General features: G+C 31.3%; 1 protein-coding gene across 1 annotated transcript in view; it reads right to left on the bottom strand.

Moving 5' to 3' along the window:
* LOC139516284 (neuroendocrine convertase 2-like) overlaps positions 1-7,300 on the bottom strand; it is a 94,767-nt gene extending 87,467 nt beyond the window's left edge. The window contains exons 1-2 of the mRNA XM_071306289.1: positions 7,019-7,300; positions 4,148-4,264 (exon numbers count right to left, since the gene is read on the bottom strand). Of these exons, the coding sequence (XP_071162390.1) occupies positions 4,148-4,264; positions 7,019-7,198 (297 nt within the window). The 5' untranslated portion in view covers positions 7,199-7,300. The remainder of the gene's footprint in view (positions 1-4,147; positions 4,265-7,018) is intronic.
* Positions 7,301-22,990: the final 15,690 nt, after the last annotated feature.

Genomic DNA, 22,990 nt, shown 5'->3' with positions numbered 1-22,990 from the left:
TTTCAGTTATTATGTATAATCCCTGACGTTTTTTCTAGTGATTATGTAAAATCACTGAAAATTTTAGTGATAATATATAATCACTAAACTGGCTAGCTAGTGATTCTACATAATCACTGATTATACAAATTCACTGTAACATATATATGACTTTTGATATCATTTCTTAACTTCTCGAGACATGAAATCTTTTACAAAAAATCATCCTAAAATAGTTAACATACTTTCAACCAAGCTTAAAATTCCGGTCGCAGTTGTAGCTAAATGAAAGAGAGCCATTTTATGTAAGATATTATTCTTGGAGCAATTGTTTTTGTCATAAGTTAAATTCACAGCAATTTAGTTTAAAACACCGAAATTAATTCACATTCGCTGACTATTAGTTTTATTAATATTTTTTGCCTTACAGCTAATTTCCTAATGCATGTAGGGTAAAACTTTGGTTGGCTTCCTTGCTTTGTTTGTATTAATGTTTACTCAAGCTCTGTAATTAAGATTGACTTCTTTATATATAGGTATGTAAACCTGTATATATATATACCAATATATGCTATTTAATTGAATGGGACGTTATCAAAATATAATTATGCAAAATATACAAAGAAAGCAAGCAGGCAAACCAAAGTGTTGATCTACATACAATAGGAAATTAGCTGTAAGTTTCAGTGAGATTAGACGATGTTTATCATTTCTCCTTAAGACAATTTGAAATGAAACAAATGACAAACAAAAATGACCCTTCGCCATAATTTTATTTTTACTATAAGATTTTGTCAAATAAGCAGTATAAATAACTGCATTGCAAGATCGGACATTATTTTACGAGAATCATCCAGACATCAGTTACATGCACATGTTGCCGGTATGTCAAAACTTTAAGGAATGATTAATTATCGGCCTAACCTTGTGAATACTCAATTTTTGAAATTTTTGAAAAATTGACACTAAGATTAGGATCGTTGCATAAGGAACATGTTTACTAAGTTTTAAGTTGATAGGACTTCAACTTCGTCAAAAACTACCTTGACCAAAAACTCTAACCAAAAATTTTAACCTGAAGGGGGACAGACGGACGAAACGAACGGACGCACATACCAGAAAACATAATGCCTATGCATAAATCGGGCATAAAAATAACTTTCACCTATCCTGTACACAATTGGCACAAACGAAATCTACGCAAGTGAAGAAGAAAAAAATGAAATGCAGAATGACGCAAATATAAGACAAAAAATGTACGCATGTGAAAGAGTGAAAAAAAAATGAAATACAGAACGGCGCAAATGCAAAAAGACGAAATCAAAGTTGATATTTTATTATTTTTATTAGAACGAAGGATAAATGTAGTGTAGTATCTTATGTGTCCAGTTGTGTTAAATTTCCACAGGATATTAAAGTAGCGAACGCATAATATTAATTCCTTTTTTCTTGGGAGACGTACAATGTAGCGTACCTACGTATCGTACACCATCTTGAAATCCGTGAAAAACGCGAAATAAGACGTTATTTTTCGACGTGTTTTCATTGCTAGAAACAACGTCATAAAGCTTTTATGTCACTACCAAGTTGCGTTAGCTGATGCGCATAAACAATAGGCTGTTTGGTCTTTAAAATATTATTTTTTTCTGCGCGTTCATCGTTAAATTCAATAATAAACAAAAAACATTCATTTGAATGATTATAAGATATTTTTGTAGTTTATTTTTTTATCAGATAGCAAATTTTATACAGTACATTTTTTGTTGCGTTAACCAATAAAAATAAAATTCATGCGCCAAGCCAATTCAATGACACAAATATACAATTTACGTGTGATAAAGGTTACGAGTGGGGAAATTAAATTCCTTGTCCCCTATTTTAAAGAATTATAAGGATTAAACGCATTTTTAAAGGAATTTATTTGTGTATAAACTGGACCAAGTCACTCACAAATATATCATAACAGTCCTTCGGACTTTTATTTGTTTGTGAGTGAATTGGTCGAGTTTATACACCAATAAATTCCTTTAAAAAGGCGTTTAATCCTATAATAAGTAATTGTTGATTGGATCTTGAATACCATACTGTAATTTTTTACCGTATTTAATGTCTTCTGTCCGGGACAGGTTTCCGATTTTATATCTCATTCTAGTCAATAAAATCTTATCAACATCAAAAGGCAACCACTGAGGACCGATTGTTGTTACGCAATAATTTCTAATTTGGCGTCATTATCATATGAAACTAATAGCTTTAATTTGATGCGAAGCAGACTTCAATTAATAAGAGTCTTAGAAATGCATTGCATAACTGCCTCAAAATTTGCATATTTCATAAATAATCTTTACCGATTGTGTTCTGCTATTTTACAATCTAAGATGGCGGAATACACCAGATCAATCTTAACAGATGTAAAGGTGACTTAATAAGTATACAATTTTGGAAGCCTGGAGTTAGATCCGTGCTAAAAATGCGCCCTCTTGACTCTGTGGAAAGTATAAAAAGTTACGACAAGAGTGCACACACTGAAATGTCTCGCCTTCTTTACTAATCATTGATATTATGTTGATAGTCCTGAAGATAAAGCTTTATTACAACTGTCACATAAACTTAACATTAACCAAGAAACCAATAAAACATTGACCAATGAACAATGAAAATGAGGTAAGGGCAGATGAACCACGCCAGGCAGACATGTACAGCTAACAATTCTTCAATACAACAAATATAGTTGACCTATTGCTTATAGTTTAAGAAAAACAGACCAAAACACAAAAACTTAACACTGAGCAATGATCCGTGAAATTGAGGTCAAGGTCAAATAAAACCTGCGCGACTGACATATAGATCATAAAATATTTCCATACACCAAATATAGTTGACCTATTGCATATATAGTATAAGAAAAAAAGACCAAAACTCAAAAACTTAACTATAACCACTGAACCATAAAAATGAGGTCAAGGTCAGAAGACACCTACCAGTTAGGCATGTACACCTTACAGTCCTTCCATACACAGAATATACTAGACCTATTGCTTATAGTATCCAATATATGGACTTGACCACCAAACCAAAACTTAACCTTGTTCACTGATCCATGAAATGAGGTCGAGGTCAAGTGAAAACTGGCTGACGGGCATGAGGACCTTGCAAGGTACGCACATACCAAATATAGTTATCCTAATACTTATAATAAGAGAGAAATTAATATTACAAAAAAACCTAACTTTTTTTCAAGTAGTCATTGAACCATGAAAATGAGGTCAAGGACATAGGACACGTGACTGACGGAAACTTCGCAACATGAGGCATCTATATACAAAGTATGAAGCATCCAGGTCTTCCACCTTCTAAAATATAAAGCTTTTAATAAGTTTGCTAACGCCGCCGCCGCCTGATCACTATCCCCATGTCGAGCTTTCTGCAACAAAGGTTGCAGGCTCGACAAAAACAAGTGCGACAACGTTTATTTTTTATTTGTTTTTGTTAGGGACAAACAGAGAAACCGAGTGAGGAAAAAGTATTTCAACTAACTGCTTCACCATAAAATTAAAACATCCTATCCCAACTATACTAAACAATAAGAAAGTTTAAGGCTTTTATTGTTAATATATTTTTATCATTATTTTTTTTTTGTTATTCATATTCATTGAAATGTCCTTTATGGGATTTTTGTATTGTAATGTATTACCAAATAAGAAAGTAATTTTAAAATGTTAAACCAAAACGTGACTTTTTTACAACCAGCGTGCCTTTAACATGTTTAAAATGTCTTGCCACCTAATAAAGATGCATGCAACCTGCATTGCTACACAAGATTTCAAAGTCCAATAAGCAATCTTGTCTTTGTGTATGCATTCAGTGAATATTCATATGGCTTATAAATTGATCTCATGCAAATGACTATTAGCTGTGAATCATTATAGCTGTGAAATACTAATAATTGTGAATTATAATAGCTGTGTATTATTTATAGCTGTTAATTATCATAGCTGTGTTTTACTAATAGCTAAGAATTATAAATTAGCGCTTCAACCGATGTCATTCAAAGTTAGTCCAGCTATTTAGTAACTATGTGAAGGGTATACCAGATATGGAACCGCATCATCATGGGTAACCACGTAATAATGGAAAAAATAACACTATAATTCATAAATAGTCTTACCCCTGGACTTCGTCTCAATAGATTTACATCAGTGTCTTCTCTAAGAGTACTCAGTTTTTCTTTTGTTCTTGTCTGTCTGATCTGTGCTTTGATATATACCTCTTGTCCTATCCGAAACTGAAATAAGTCGAAAAAAGGGGTGAACATCAATCGACATTCGGGCATTCTGAAATAATATCAATTTCATTCTTTATAAAAACCTGTAGCCCTTTTCACAAAAAATCTTAAGTATAAAATTAATCTTACGATAAAAATATTTAGTTGAATTGTTAAGGAATATTTTAGACTTACGATAAATTTTACACTCAAGATTTTTTGTGAAAAGGGCTACTAGTACCTACTAATTTAAGTATAAGACAGAGAATTTATTTTATTAATTTGCAACGATTTGATTAATTTAATACACGAACAAATGCAATTGCAAATATGTGTATTCTTCGTTTAACAGTTTAATCAAATTGAAAATAAATATCTATTAAATTATGTAAGACGACCTGTGTTTGCTGTGATCATCTAATTAAGGAATGACTGTAATATTTTTTCTGTCTATGAAGAAATAACATCAAAAATTTGGTGCACACTGAATAACGCGCAAAAGTACGGAGGTATCCCGGGAATCTCATAATAAAAAAGGTAATAGATTTACTCAGTAACTTCATGGATTTCACTATTTCAATTATTGCTGTAAAGAGTATATTTGGTACGTTTTTTTTTTAGCTCAGGATAGATCAGATCTCGGGTAGCTCATGACAAGCAACATTCCGAAGTTACGTTGGATTCGATGATACGAGGTATTCAAACCACAAATAGATAATTTTTATTTATCGTTCTTTTTCGAAATTTTCCTTTGATCTTGCTGACTGATAATTTCCTTTCTCAGCGGAGTCGAGTGATATGAAAAATTATCGCTAGAAACTAAGGTGTTGTCAATGAAATTGACATGAAATTGACAACTTCGTCATAGGTAAAATAGCCATAAGCAGATTATCATTGGTCATCTCAACTTGATTGCCTTTCTCACTTTCGCCGTACCGACTCAAGCTCAAGCTCAAACCGGTGATACACTATTTAGCCGTGTAAGAGAGCATAATCAATATTTAAGAGACTCGTCAGTACGAACAACGCCATGTGCAGTGAACATTTTGATAGCTGTTGAAATGGGTATTTTCCGATATTTCCGGTTTATTAAAAAATATTTATTGACAATGAAGGTTATTGTTAAACTTGTTTTATCATAAATTATATTTGTATATATCAATCCTCCAGCTTTAATCTCCATCGTTTTTCTAACGAATGATACAGAAATTAATATGCAAGAAAAATCAGTACAAGAAATACTTTACTCATAAATAACGGCAGACTGTATAATAGATTACAAAAGCAATATTACAATAAACAATATAATAGAAAGAATGCTCTAAATCAGGGGCCGGTTTCACGAAGCTATCCTAAGACATGTCATAAGACATATCTTAGGACATGTCTTATGATCCTCTTATGACTATCCTAGGACATATCTCAGACCTCGTTTCGAAGCTGTCTTAGGATCATCTTAGCTAAGACATCCTAAACCTGTCGCAAGTTCTTTAAATTTTCAAAATAAAAATATGATCTACGGAAAAAAATCATGTAAATGTAGTATGGCTTACCATAAATTATTCTAAACGTATTGATTAATATAATGACATAATTTGCAAAATAAATATAAAAAAATAAAAGTAATTTATAAATAAATTATCTTTAAACAATACATCAATATAAATATGAAATTTTCAATGCAAAATTAAGAAAAAAGAATATAAAATTATGACATTGTTTTGGTACAAGTGAGGTGAATTCAATTTCGACTTTATTGGTTATAAAAGGTTAAGAGATAAAATCGTGCACTTTTTATATCAATACATCGAATTTTCATTGTTGACAAATCCTGATAATCCGTCAATGTATTATATATGTTTTAAGCAGGAACAGGAGAATAGATAATTAGATAATATTAAGATAATTTGTTTTCAAAATTAATATAAAAAATGAGTGTAATTTATATAAATAAACGTATAACTATCCTAAGACCATCATAAGACACCTCTCGCGTTGTCCTAACTTTATGACCTTTAAGAGATGTTCTTATTTAGGACCGCTTTGTGAAACCCACTTAGGACTAAGATATGTCGTAAGACCATCCTAAGACATGTCTTAGTCCTAAGACAGCTTAGTAACCGAACGATACACAAATCAAACGGGACTAAGAGAAAGATCTGATTTAAATACGATTGTATCTAGACCTACCTCTAATTTCATTTTACTCTCTTATAAAAAATTATAACTTCACCAATAACTTTCGTTAAAACATTTATTTGTCGTTCGAGACTCAAGTTTTTTTCCCTAGCAAATCTTACTAGATTTATACAATGTATCGAAATAAAATGCCTCCCCCTCCCGCAACAAAAGTAGATAAAAGAAAGTTAAATTTAAATTACAAAAAATCAGTATTATTCATATTAATTAAATGTAGCAATTCAAAAACCTTGGTATTAATTAATTTTAATCCAATTATGGAATAATATTGTATATTAATTCTTAGCCGATTTGTTCTTAAAACTTTTTATACATGAGTCCTCTTTACAGCTAATATTACATCGGATAATATGAATATTTCTTTGCTTTTATATGCTTTAAAATGTTCAATACATTTGTACAGCCTATGATGAAAGTTAAACTTAAATAATTACTTTTAAATAATTTCATCTTAATTATCATATTATGGACAATTCATTCCTAACATAAAGTCCTCCTATACCCACTTGACAAAACCCAAAGATAAAGAATAACGCTATTATTGTTGTTCATCGTCTAACAGTTATTGTATCCTACCTGATCAATATACTCAAATCCTGGATGTTCCTTATTAAACCATATTTTAGGATCGTCTTCTCTTGATGTTGTGAATATTATCCTGTCAGTAAATTCTCCATCTCTGAAATCTGATCTTCTAAAACCACAAACCGAATGGAACAAGTATATTAAACTAAGAAGAAAAAAATAAAAGTTCATTTTTGTTCAATTCAAAAGGTCAGTGTTTTAATATTTAATCAATATTTTTCGGCATATGTCACGTTAAGAATATGAACACAGCTACGTGTTACTTTAACTAAAGATTTTTTTTAAAGTTATCAATAGTTTATATCTATATATATTATTGATACACTTCAGAAACTGTTCTGTGTCATTGGCTGGTGAATTTTAAAACGCAGTTTCCATTAATAGTAGTACGTACCGTAGGTGTATATGTATCTCCATGAATTGTAATTAAAAAGTAAAATAACAAAAACACCGAACTCCAAGGAAGATTCAAAAAGGAAAGTTCCTTTTCAAATGGCAAAATCAAAAGCTCAAACACATCAAACGAAGGGAAGACAAGTTTCATATTCCTGACTTGGTACAGGCATTTCCGCATGTAGAATTCGAAATGGTGGATTAAATCTGGTTTTATAGTTAAACCTCTTACTTGTATGACAGTCGCAAAGATTTCAATTATATTGACAACAATGTGTGAGCAAAAGCAAAATCAAACAGACATATATCGCCGTTTCAGAATCTAATGCATCCTGGGTAATATTTTCAAAAGCGTACACCAAAGCGTTTTGATTGGTGTAAAACGTCCTAAACAATCGAAATTCAACCAATGACGTATACGTAACGTTATTTTCACTTTGGGGTACGAACAATGAAATTACCCATGATGCTTTAGATTCTGAAACGGCCATATTGGTAAAACTGTAATAAATTGGGGAACAGCAACCAACATTGTTTTATAATCTTAATCACTATAAAAAAAAACAGATATGTCAAGAAAGTCAAGAAAGAAAAACAAAATGGCATATAGACACTATAGACAAAGCACATAAGCAAAAATGAAAGACAAGAATACAAAAAATAAGCATAGTACAATAACACAATAGCGGGATGTGTTGATACCGAGCCACGCCAAAAGGATAACACAAAAAAATGGACAAAACAGTAAAGGTTGAAAATATACAATGATAAATAAAAAGAACACTATGTACCGATTATCAGGTTATCTGCATGTTGATATCGTAAAATATCAGCTGCGAGACATAATATGAAGCTTTTTGTCGAGTGAGCGTATAATATGTTCAATACCGTAAACATGAACACATTACAAAAATTTCTTTCTGTTATTATATTCAAATTTGTTTTAAAGGTATTTATAATTCTTCTGATTTTTTTCTTATTCTTTTTAAAGAGGACATAAACAACGTACTTTCTATTATAATATTTACATAATTACTGACAAAAGTCCTAAAAATATAATTGATACACAGGCACTTGTCTCAGAATTTTTTTTCCCTATATACCTTAATATAACACAAGGTACTTAACTCGCAATTTTGAAAAATGTCAACCGGTCGCGAAATTCCGTTATATGCCAATTTCTCGGCTGTCAACCCCACTAAAACTTGTTATGCCGTAAATTTAAATTGATTTTTCTGCACAATGGTGTATAACACACTTACCTATGTTGTCGGAATCATCCGTAGCAGGCCTACCCATGTATGTCAACCGTAATTATTTCTTCTACCAACACATTGGACAAAAAAGGTAGGCGTGTTATACACCATTGTGTAGATAAATCAATTTAGATTTACGGCAGAACGAGTTTTAGTGGGGTTGACAACTGAGAAATCGAAATATAACGGAATCTCGCGACCGGGTGACATTTTAAAAAAAAATGCGAGTTATGTACTTGTGTTATATTAAGGTATGTAGACTTATTAGGAAAAAAAATTCTGGGACAAGTGCCTTTGAATTGGTGATAAAGAATTCACTAAGGCCACACCAAATTAATTAGTAGTTCTTTGGAAAACCCGCACCTAAATTGCCGAAATTAAAATAAAAAATAAAAATAAATTTCCCGCACCTCACCTGCTAAAACCAAAAAATAAAAATAAAAATAAAATTCCCGCACGTCGAAAATAAATCCGCATTTTCGACGAACTCGATTCCGGTATTAAAAAAAAATCTTTATCAATTAAGCGTTTGAATATATGCAGTGTTTGTCATTTGTCAAGCATATTTTTGATTCTGATCAAAGACTCAGACAAAGACTATCAAAAAAGTTGCAAAGATGGAAAACGTGCTGATTGTTTCTATGGTGAAACATTCAGACAAAAATAACAACAAGGCATACATATTAAAAAATACGGCAACACAAACAAAATGTCGGACATTCAGGGAACTATATCAAGAAGCCATTGAACGATGTAGCGATGCACAAAGTGAGATTATTAATATTAAAACCATACAAATAAGTAAGTCGAACAGTTTCGATGATTCTAGTATCGAAATATCTGACGAAAATGTGGTATGGTCAATATGTAATGACCTAAACTTTAAATATGTGCAGTTCACAATTGATGATGGATCTACTGCTACTAAAGATGCATCAAATTCTTAGTTATAACATAGGCTTATAAATGTAGGTTATGTAGGTATTTCCATGTTGGTATGTTTTGGTGTAATTTATTTTCTGATATTTAATTGTAAAGTAGCACTAGCTAGAACCCCCATTTTCCACTGTGCTTGGATTGACTGGTTAGTGATCTATATGCATAAACACAAAACACACACCATGCAGTTATGTTACAAGAAGCTAGCTAGCATACTACTGAGGGTGTCTAAGGACCAGAAGGTGCATATACTACAGATGAAAGCAGTGCATATTAAAAGCAGATAGCCATATAAAGTTCATGCATAAAAAAATATGTTCAAAAGTGTATATTTGTGCAGTGTTAATTATACAAACAACAAAACAAAATGAAAAAGAATGCAGAAAGTTGAAATACATATAAAAAGGGAGATAATTTAATTATATCAAATTATGTCCCCTTTCAATTAAGTGAGTTGAAAATTCAGTTGCTTCTTTTAGGTAAAAGATATAAAAATTGAGAGAAAAAAAATATCGCTCGCTCCATATTTCTTCAAAATTTGAGGCGAAGAATTTAAAAATATAAATTTAAATTTCGCTCGCTCGCCCCTTTTTTTTTGGGTAAAATCTCAAAGAACTATTAATTAATTTGGTGTGGCCTAACCGTAAGGAATTATCCATGTTAGATTTAATTCCATTCGTTTATTTCCGTCTCACGGTCCATCTCTCCCATGTTATTCGATTTTGGAACAGAATATGTTGGCCTGGTAAGAACAAATGGAAAACAATTTGCTTTCTTTAAAAAAAAAAAACAATACGTGAACCCAAGACTGCTTCACTGGTCATCAAGATTGTTGCTGAATGTTTGGCTTTTGATTTGAAATATTTCACTGTGAATTAGATAATGATGAGCTTAGTTACAAAATCATTATTGCAAATATATAATAGTGTAGATTCTTGTACTAGTGAATAAAAAGTTTTGTTGAATTTTACTTATAAATAAAAAAGTGTATACACGTTTTGAATTTTCCTTATAAGGCTCGACTGCTTTGTTTATTACTTGGGAGTGTAAATAATTTTTACTTAGTGTTCAATATTCAAATTCCTTTAGTTATCCTATTGTAATTCCCAGTTTACGCAAAATCTAAAGCGACTAATGCAAATTGCATTGACACTGCAAAATAAATTTCAGACCTCAATTTGCTTTTATTATCTGGCTGCATTTATTTTAACTTTCAAAATTCACATACTTTGTTTACTGGTTGCTTTTAATTATTCTCCACTCATTTTAGAAGCGGTCTGTGACAACCAAACATACTTTATTTGTAAATGTAAGCAATAAGGACATATAAGATAAATGGACAGTGTTATTGTTAAATAGATATAAGAAGATGTGGTTTGATTGCCAATGAGACAACTCTCCATCCAAGTCACAATTTATAAAAGTAAACCATTATAGGTCAAAGTACAATCTTCAACACGGAGCCTTGGCTCACACCGCACAGTAAGCTATAAAGGGCCCCAAAAATTACTAGACTTAGTGTAAAACCATTCAAACGGGAAAACCAACGGTCTAATCTATATAAAAAACGAGAAACGAAAAACACGTATGAACCACATCAACAAACGACAACTACTGAACATCAGATTTCCGACTTAGAACAGGTGCAAACAATTACAACGGGTTTAAACGTTTTAAAGGTACCAAACCTTCACCCTTATCTGAAACAATAGTGTAAAGTCTGGACAACTCACATGTGAATTTGGCATTACTTATCTATATACAGCACCTGTAAGACATTGATACATGACTTTGAAGCATGGTTTTCATTGAGGTATATCGACCTTTAGTGTTTTATCTTTTTGTTGTTATGTTCATGTTTTATTCACTTATAAGTAGGTTATTTAGAGAGCAGAATCTGGTATTCATAATAATTGCTAGTATATAAGAGGTCTGTTGTGATATATCACCAAGAATAAAGGAAACCAAATAAATGTATGCTTGCAAATGAAAAAAAACATAACTCTATACAAATATTAATATGTTGCCAATGAGACAAATATCCACCAGAGACTAAATGAATGTCCGCTTGTATAAAAAAAAAATAAAGACCACTGTGCCTCTGTTTACAAATAAGATTAAAAGGTTGCCAATACGACGACTAACCGTCGGATCACAAGTTCCTAACTATACAACTCAAAAACCTATTTTGTCTCTTATATGAATAAAACTATATCAACAAAACCTCACAAAGAATAACGAACACCCAAAAAAATCTAAGAAACAATAAATATCAAGTCCTAACTATATGGGGAAAACTAAGTTCTCTGCCCAATCAGGTGCCGGACAAAACATTCCGGAAATTATTCAATGTATAATAATTAATGATTTGATAGTAGATCTTTGAAAGTTTAAAAAAAATCGTTTCAAAGAATAGTATTCCATAAAAAACTTGTGTATATGAAAAGAGAAATTTCAGTTTTATTAATTCATAGTAGTTACGATACAATTTATACATTAGTATTATTATATGATGTTTGAATACTGTGAAACACGAAAATAATCCCGTTTACAGTACTTTGTACCTTCGTAACTTGTCATAAAAAGGCTTTTATGATAACTATTTCGATTAATGCCAAGAGCATTTGTTTGAATTAAATAAAAAAGAAATATATTATTGAGTGCAGCCTTTGAAAAACAGGTCAAATTGCATGCAACTCGCGATCTCAATTTTTAGTAAAATTTGCTAGCTAAACAATAAAATTTTAAAAAACTGCACATACGACTTTTTGCCGACCAATCTTAAATTCAAGTAAAATAATTTTTGTAAGACTGTGTCAATTTTTAGCCGTGTACTATTAAACTCTTCAAATAATCGACTTTTTTTTATTTCGTCACCGCACTAAAATAATATAATATACCAACAGTTATTAGTACATTTTTTTAATAAAAATTAATATGTAACATTCGTAAAAAGTTATTTCGATCCCTATTATGTTTGACTACCAGCCTTGAAGAGTTGTACTTTTAAAAATCAGTACATTTATACCATTATTTATTAAAAATATTCTATTAGCATATCAAAATTAAAATTGATATGCCATTGAAACCATTGAACCGACACACGAAATTTTTAATCGCAGTGTTCATATCATTACACTTGGGCGCTGGTTTATAGAAATGAAAAGAGAGAATGTCAATAACTTATCACAGCTGAGTTACCAAAGAGAAGCTCGTGCCTGTAGGTTTAGAACTAATGATTTTTATATGACCTAATGTTGTTGCAAAAGTACAACACACGTGTTTATTTTTTTATTTTTACACCGTGAGTTCAAAATGATATTGATCATAGAATAGAAGAGACAACGCCGATATTTGACAAAGTACAGTAAAGAGGTGTGATAATTGGACATGAGATATACATAAAACATATGTATTTTGAAATAAAACATGTACCAATATAGATTGATTTGCATTAAGATGCATTTACAATGTAAGTTATATTAGGCCCCGAAATGACAGATGTAAAACAATTCCAACGAGAAAACTAACGGCTTGATTTATGATGAAAACAATAAACGAAAAACGAATATGATATACAGCAACAAACGGCAAGCACCGAATTACAGACTTGGGACAGACACATACAGACTGTGGCGGGGTTAAACATGTTTACGTCGTGTTTAAAATACATATAATACTAGAACACACCCGCGAAATTGCGGGCATTTATGTTGGATCAGTTCTCATAGTACCAGCTGTCTTCTGATGAAGTACCCAGTTTTGACCAGGCAATAGCAACAAGCCAACATATATAATTTGTCTGGAGCAATGGAAACGCATTAAATATAAGCGGAGAACAACGACATAACACCGAAACGCAACACACACAGAAACGGACCAAGCATCAGACAAAACACCACGAGAATAACAAATATAACATGAAAACCAAATACATGAATTTGGGATAGACAAGTACCGTGCCACGCCTTATCTCAATTTCTCAAAAATAAGAGAAAACACAAACGACTCAACGTTAAAATGCAACACTCACAGAAACGAACATTAATATAACAATGGCCATCTTCCTGACTTGGTACAGGACACTTTTAAAGGGGAATAAAAGTGGTGGGATGAACCTGGTTTTGTGGCATGCCAAACCTCGCACTTTAATGGCAAAGTTAAATATAACATTGAAATGACAACATAATATTACAGGACTACAATACAAATTAATAGAACATATTAGACAAAGAAAAACATGATTAATAGATAACAAAAAGCATCAGGTTTAAAATTCAATACGCCAAAAACGCGCCTTGTCCACACAAGACTTACAAGGGACGCCCAGATATAAAAGATCGAAAGTGTAAAAAGTACAAAGTTGTACAACACTGAAGATCAAAAGTTGAAAAGGTTTCGCCAAATACGGCATTGTTTTTATGCCCGGGATAAGAACATTCTTATTATATAGAACAATTCATGCTATTGCAAACAGTAAATTTTATCAAATGAATATGAAAGAGATATTATGATACATAAAGAAACTGAAGTATTAACTAATTACAGAAAATTAAACCCGAATACATAACGCCCAGATATAAAAGATCGAAAGTGAAAAAGGTACAAAGTTGTACAGCACTGAAGATAAAAAGTTGAAAAGGTTTTGCCAAATACGGCATTGTTTTTATGCCCGGGATAAGAACATCCTTATTATATAGAACAATTCATGCTATTGCAAACAGTAAATTTTAACAAATGAATACGAAAGAGATATACATAATGAAACTGAAGTATTAACTAATTACAGAAAACTAAACCCGAATACATAATGCTATTAAAGTTTAACACAGAATAGACACACCCGAATCAGTCCAGGCGTATGACATTCTTTCAAAGCTTGCTAAAGCTATTTTAGTTCTGCGAAAAAGCAATTCTGACTGTGAGAGAGCATTTTCAATTATAAAGAAATTTACACTGAATTCAGATCAGAACTTGACTATGATATATTATGTGCCATGTTATTATGTACAAATGTAACCAAACTGGCAGTTGTTTTGAATATGTGCAACACAGGCCAGTGTTGAATATAATAAAACTTTGCAGTAGAATATTGTTTTTTATATTAACAAATTTGTATAATGTAACATTATGATTATGAATATTGTTCATATTAAAAGGTCTGCATCTACGTCGCGCGTTTTCACACGCTTTTTGAGATGTCATGTCATCTCATGACATGAATTCTTATTGTCATAGGTTGGCAAGTATGCCATATACCAGCTTCAATAGGTAATTTATGATTTTATGTTCTAAATCTGCAAAATTCTACAAGATTTTTGTTATCTAAAATATCTAGAAAAAACTTCCAAACTAAAATTATCTTTAAATAATGTGTTATTTACAGCTTTAGGTGATTCTTCTAACAATAAGTGCTAATTCTGTTCAAATTGATCTTTAAGGTTTATTCTAACTGTCTAACGCAGCCAATTCAAATTAATAAAAGTTTGTGTATTCCAAATATATATTAAGCCACATTCATTTAGAATATTTTTTATGTGATCTAAGTTACCATAAAATCGATCTCCTTTCACATATGACAATTGAAAACATAAGTTATAATAAACATTTTTTGACAATTTTGACTCTCTTCCAAAACGATGGTTAGCCCAGAATGATATTATTTTATTTTTATGTCAATTTCTAGAGGATATCTTCTAAGTTCACCATATGTCATATACGATGATGTAGAAGATTTTAAATGAAGCAGCAATTAACAAAATTTTAAGTGGACTTTTTCGATTATTTCGATATTGCTGAAATTTACCCCATACTTCGCAACCATACAGTACAATCGGTTTTATCATTTTATCAAATGATTCGAGCTGTTTTTTGATAGCAAGGCCGTGATTTCTGCCTAATTTTGAACCTCATAGAAAGCCTTAGTAGCTTTATTGGCTATCGACTGTTTCGCTCTCTTTTAAGTTCCCACTCCTGGCCAATTCCATCCCTAAATAATTAAAACTATTCACTATTTCTAACTCTATTCCGTTCAAGTTAAAAGTAAGGTTCCTTGGAAGTGTTCCTCTAGAAAAAACCATAATAAGTCAAGTTGCCTTTGGAGATCTGCAGGTTATTTTGCGATTAATACAGACTATCATCAGCATATAAAATTACAAATAATTTCAAATATGTAATACGTTTGAGTTCAATTTCGTTAGAAATCGTTTTCAGTCCATTTAAGTTACAGTTTGATAAATATGACTCAAGGTCGTTCATAAATAAGGCAAATAGAAATGAGGACAAATTTTCACCTTACACCGTTACTACAAGGGAAAAATTCTTACTATATATGAGGTGGTGGAGGGTTTAGGATGAAACATGTTTTCCTGCATTTTTTTTTAGTTGTAATATCTGTCCTGCCTTTTTATTTTTTACTCTATTCGGTCCTGCCGTTTTTTTAATTAGTTTAATATCCTGATTTGTTTACATAAATTGTCATCCTGCCTTTTTTCTGCAAAGTTGCTCATCCTGCCTTTTTTACTCATGTCCTAGCCCCCCCCCCCCTTAAATTCAAATGGTAGCTACCTTAGGGGCCAGCTGAAGCCCGCCTCCAGGTGTGGGATTTTCTCGCTGTGTTGAAGACCCATTAGTGGCATTCGGCTGTTTTCTGCTTTTTGGTCGGGTTGTTGTCTCTTTGACACATTCCTCATTTCCATTATTTATTACTTACAATCATTACAAGAAATACAAGACTTTCTACCAATATACATATTTACAATTATATTATACATGTTACCATTCATATTATTCACTAGCAACTTGTACCATAGTCCATCTCGCCAAACTTTGTAGAAAGCTTTTTCAAAATCAATAAATGCGCAAAACACTTTTTCTTCTTGTTTTTTAGAATTTCAAAAAAGTTAAAACTTATAAACAAATTATCAGTTGTTGAATAGCTCTTACGAAATCCATATTGATTTTCATTCAAGATAAGAAAGTCGTCTAAAACTCAGTTAATCGCTCACTCAAAATTGCAGTAAAAAGTTTCCAAAGACAACTCAGAATTGTTATAAGTCTATAATTTTTTGGGTCCATTTTGTCACCTTTGTTTTTGAAAATCGGTTTAATATTTGCAATAAGCCAACTATCCGGGACAACGCCAGTTACGAAAATAATATTAGATAGTTTGTCGATAATACGATAAAGATTTGTAACAAGTATAACAAAGACGTGCATACAGGACTTAGTTTAGTATATGTGCATGCATTGGTTCAATAATTTCGATAAAATTAAATTTACAAGTTGCTTTTCTTTAAAAAAAGAAATGCAATCGTGAACCTAAATGCCTGTTTGGTATATGAAATCAGATAATTGTTATAAAGATTCATGATTTTACCTCTTTTTATATAAGATGTAGAAATCTGACATGGATTCTGAATGAAACTGCTGTTAGTTTAAACATATTTTATTGTTCAAAACGACAAATGGATCAGACACAAGTTTTATCATCTCCCATCCTCTCTCTCTTTCGATAAATAACATTACAAAAATAAGAGACAACCACTGTGTGTTCCATTCGGAGGTGCTGTTTTAGAAATATGAGGTAGCTTACACGCTAAAGTCGACATGTAAATGTGAAAACAGTCTTGTGTTGTGAAGAAGTTTAATGAATGGATCAATTTTTATAATTATTGTTTTTGTTTTTGTTGCCATTTTGAAAATAGTTCAGAACCCTAAGCTATAAAAAAAAAGAAGATGTGGTATGATTGCTATGTTCTTATTTGTTAAATCCGAATTAATTAAATCCGTTTTGGAGAACCAATTAAACTGGTTTATATGGTTTGGTCACTGGCTATCATATTTAAGATATTTTTTTACACTTGATCTCAATTTATTTATACCCAAAGCAACAAAATCCAATCAGGCTTTTAGAGTTGATACAGTTTGAAACCTCAACTCTATACTTAAATCAAACAAATCTCACTTTTTCATTTCATAACTTGTCCTTCTGTAAATAAGCCAAACTATAATAAAGTTGTTGATTAGTTTGTTCTTTGTTTATGATTGTGTGACAGACAAGAGGGAAGCAGGAATAACAGTGCCAATTCATTATAGCTCATGCCCAGTACGCAATTCGCCGTGTCAGAATCTAATGCATTCTGGGTAATATTTTCAAAAGTGAACACTAACACATGCTTTTTATAAAACTATATATATGTTCATTGTCAAATGGTTGTCCTCGGCTTTGACACATTCTCCATTTTTATTCTCAATTTTATTAGAAATAAGATCTAAAATGTCTAATTTTGTCAAAACAGATACTGCTCAGATGCCTGATATATGAAGATCTTTAAGGGCAGACGTGTTGTGTTATATTTGTATTGTTTTAACCATTTAATTGTGATATATAATTTATTGTAATGCATCGTTTGTCACGATAACATGGGTATTTAACTCACTTACAATACCTTCTAATTAAGAATAGGCTTTAATTTTGAAAAGACATTAACACAATAGTTTAAGTTATAGATACAAACCAAAGACTTTAAAACTGATTCTCCCCTAAACACAAGGCGTTCGGGAGTAAGACTGATCGACTCGGAGTCAGAATGAAGTGTCCGGTAGAGTGGCAGGTCTTCCTGCGGACTGCAACCTTATGATATTGTGGAAGAGTCATATTTGATCGATATATTAAATATGATATAGTTAATAATTAATTTAATTATTTCATTATACTAATTTTAAACGTATTCCTTTATGAAATAGAGATCCTCAACACACACAATTAGCTACATTTTCACTAGTACTTGTAAAAGAAATTGTATATTGAGTAAACATCAACGCTAGGTTTAAACTGGTTGTAGATTGATTAGCCCCTAATTAATTTATGTTTTTATAACACTTAATCTGTAACAAATTATTCAACCTATGCCAACATTTTTTCACACAATTTTATACCTAAATTTCAAAATGTTGGCATACTATTAGGTTGAATGAACCCTGAATATATATACATACAATTTGCCGCTGGGCGTTAAGCAGCCATCCATCAATCCATTTTTAATTTATAGGTATATTGCAATCTCTAATGTAAGTATGTGTTAATAACGTTACATGTATAAGATAGCATCGTGTTTTGATAAACAGTTATAATAAGTAGATATTAAATTATATATATATTGCCCATCCATATTTATGAAAGTCGAATTTAAAGGAAGTCATTTGTCCTCGTAATTGGCTTATTTTCAAAGTGCTGTAAAAAAAAACACACATTGATTTCAATCAATCGAAAAAAAGTGCTTGAGAACGATGTAAACATTTTTAATACTGGTGTACTTTGCATGGTGTTAGTACGTACTTAACGGTACTTTTATTACCTTTATAACGTGTTAACATAAAAAATGAAAACATTTTTCTTATAGTGACTCATAAGTTGAAGTTTCGCCTCCACAATATGCACTTTTCTTGTTGTTAGAAGAATGATGAAATAGTATATGTAATTAAAGTGATATCTAATCTGAAATAAAGGATTTATATAGTAAGACTTATTATCAAAATCATTGCTGAAATGAATTTATTAGAAAAGATCAATAAAGGATGTTCGGTAATGATGTCTTCTTCAATTGATAATGTTAAATATACATGAAAATTTTGGAAAATAAAGATATCTGTGTTTGTTCGTCAGATATATGCAACTAGTTACTGGGAACATTGTTGCTCTGTTATATATGAAATGTATAGTTAACAATGAATGTTCAATTGTATGTAAAGCATAATACAAATAACAAAAAATTCAAATACATCGACAGATTTATATGCGTGATGTTATTTGTAAAAAATGTATAGAGGAGTATATGACGATGGAAAAAATATATTAATGTTTAGCAGAAAAACAGTCGGAGGAGTTACAACAAATCAAGTTAAATTATTGATTGGTTGTTGTTTTTAACTTAACGTCCAGTTGCAAATAGTTCATTCATATTTAGGACGAGAACAACTTGATTAACAATCATAACGCAATAGATAAATGTTACCACGTGAGTCAATCGTGTGAGGGGCTGGAAATTTAGAATATACACTTGAAATTTTTTTTATTAAGGATAGCTGTATATAAATGATTTTCATTTTGATAAATACAAAAAGTTAGCAAAAAGCAGAACTGATATCATTAATACTTTTGTTTAAATTGGTGAAGAGAACTGAAGAACTCATATTTCTCTATTTGTTCACTATTTTCACATTTCCCAACCGATTGTAAACAAAGTTTTCTCCTCACTAGTGAAATAACTGTTCTCGGCAAATCATGCCATGAAAAATGGCGACCATGCCTGATGACGTCACATATAAAGAACATATCTTTTTGCAAACTTTGAAAGAGAAGGATAAAAATCATTAGAGAAACAGATTCCACCACTAAAACTCGTGTATTACGATATTTCTTCACTCTCAACGGTTAAATTTTAGTTATTTAAAAAGCTCGGAAAGCCTCGCGCTTTAAATATTAAAATTTAACTGTCTCGAGTGGAGAAATAACGTAACACATTTGTCAAGTTGTTGTGAAATCTATATTTATAAAAGTACATTTATAATAAATCTGTCACAAATAAACTTTTTAAGAAGTTTCGAGTTATCAATTGGTACATGCATCTGTTGATATCATATGACTTATTTCCATGATATTAAGTTTATCTAAAAGGGATGTTCACAACTATAATATTACGATATAAGTTCAACTATCCCTTTGTCAATTCGCTGTTTCCGAATCTAGAGAAATATGGGAAATTTCATTGTTGAAATACTTGTCATTTGGACTCTGAGGAATAATTGTTTAAATCCTTATCACTTGGACTCTGAGGGATAGTTGTATACATATATTCACTACCTACGGAAACAAAAACAAACGTTTAGATTGGAAAACAATAATCTTTGTGTACATCACTCCACTGTGCAGGTCAGAGTTTTCCATTGATTATCTATTTAAAGGGCATAACAGCTCATCTAGTATTGTTTAACTTTTAAAAAACAGACGGATTTTGATGTCCTATTTATAGGTTGGTATGCTCTTTTTGTTTTTGTTAGTTTTTTTTTAGACTAGTATAGTGAGCACGCGATATCTGTATCTTATTTTACTAATAGACGGATTGAGAGCCTTTGTACACATCGTACATTTAAAAATAATTAATAAGATGAGACAATTACAAAACATTGAAAGCAAATGTGAAAATTTTAGAATGTTTACTCTTCAATGGTCTACACTGAATTCGTAATTAATTTTGCTTTCAACTGGTTTGATTCTAGCGCCACTAGTGTGTCTGATCTAGAAGTATCCTTGTTCCCGGTACTACGTTCCAGGTATTAGCTGATAGCCATACGCTGTCACGAGGTATATTAGTCTCGATAACCCAGACGCATATTTAAATATAGCGTCTGGGGTGATTAACCGGACTGGTCAGATATTTATAGGGGGCGTAACAAATAATTAAATATAGAACATATCTATAAATAGCACTTCCGTTATCCCCATTATATTTAAACAAAAAATAACAGTAAACAGTGTAACGTTCCATTTATATGTGACTATTAAAACTGACATTCTTGTAGCTGATCCTATGTTGCCCAACTTGCAGATGGGCAATGTTAAAAAAAAGAACGATAAAAAAACTGTAATTAGCGGCGATCTTTTTTTCTGAATTTTGTACACATGTATAAGAAAATTAAAGACATGATTTTTTTCGTGGGAAAAATTTGGTTGATTATATCATATAAGGAAACACTGTAGCATGACTGTATAGTGCCCTCCTTATAACAAGTTCTGGATCCGCCACTGGTCGTGTATAGAGGATACCACGCTCTCTGCGCGCTAAGAGAGGGATCCGTAGGTGGAGCGTTGTACATAAAGCAATACAATATACCTTAATTTTCTGGTGAGTTATCATTTCTCGAACATGTATCCCCAACGGGCTATAATTTAGGACCTCATCTTTATAATTATTGTTATTTTTTTTCGTCCTGAACATTACACTATTTACCACAAGACGATAACAAAGCAACTCAAAAGAAAAGTCAATCTATTTTTATATTTTAACGCACCACGTTTAATATTCTCTTATCTTCATGCTATAAACTACCATTTTTCTCTATTTTCATAGTATAGCACACCACTATATATATTCTCTATTCTTTATATTGTATCACATCGTTCTGATCATGCATGAAATATTTGCCATTTTACGTTAAGCAACCAACAGTCGGTATATTGTAGCCACGTTAGTCTGTATTCCTTATTTTGAATTTTTATCCATTTTTCTTAGTTTTGTCTCATTCTTATTTCTGTAAATTCTTGTTATAATTTATGCTTTCCTTTTTATAATAATCTTTCAGATATCTGACGCACTTACCTTACGCGAAAAGCACACATCAAGTTACGTTTATGGAAAGAAAAAACAACTCATACAAATACTAAGATTACAATGTAGAAAACCCTGCTTAACAACTTATCACTGCAGATCAGTGAGATCACACAATGAGTCAACTCAATTTTTATTTACAAAATTAACTGATCTTAAAATTGCTAACGACAGAATAGTCTGAATGTTTCACCAATAATCTATATCGCCTAATCCTTTTGGGAAGAAAACATTTGTGGACCAACCTTCACACAATACCACTTTGCCAGTCTCCGTGTCTATGAAGAAATACAGAAGTTAACCAGTCATTCATGAAACCCAATACTCTTTGAATGCATGTTTTAATCAATCACATGGAAAAGAATTAGATGAAATGGGATTTATCCCATACTGCATAGTAACTTGTACAAAAAATAACTGAAAAGTGTATTCTCCTACTACAAACTATTATAATATCCATCATGACTTTTGTATAAAAGGGCAGCTTCACAAAAACAACAACTTCGAATTCTCCTGTACATGTGAACCTTTATATACAATAAGGAAATTGGTATGATTGCTAATGAGGCAACAACCCAGCAGAGTTCAAATGACATGGATATTCGCAAATATAATCACTGCTCGGCCTCAAATATTAAGAAAACTCCATACCATATAGTTAACTGAGAAGGGTCAGACATGTAAATGAGATACAACGCAAACGTGAAAACTGTTAAATTGTTTATATGATTTTTAATTTGTTAATACAAATCTTAATTCTCCGGCATATCTGACAACAATGTGTTTCTTGATGTTTGTTTTATTTACTTAATATATGTCTGTGTACCTTTTTTCCCTTTGTGGTTGCTATCAAAATAATGTTAACCCAACATTTTTGATACTGTGATTTATTTAAAATGATTGCTGCTTCAGTAATTAAAAAAAAATCTTTGAATCTTTTTTCTTATAAAATTAAAGCTGTTTATGATACAATGAAAATTCTAATA

Source organism: Mytilus edulis, chromosome 3 (genome assembly GCF_963676685.1).
Source record: "Mytilus edulis chromosome 3, xbMytEdul2.2, whole genome shotgun sequence".
Lineage (NCBI taxonomy): Eukaryota > Metazoa > Mollusca > Bivalvia > Mytilida > Mytilidae > Mytilus > Mytilus edulis.
Note: the sequence above shows the minus strand (reverse complement) of the source record. Positions and strands in the feature narration are given on the sequence as shown.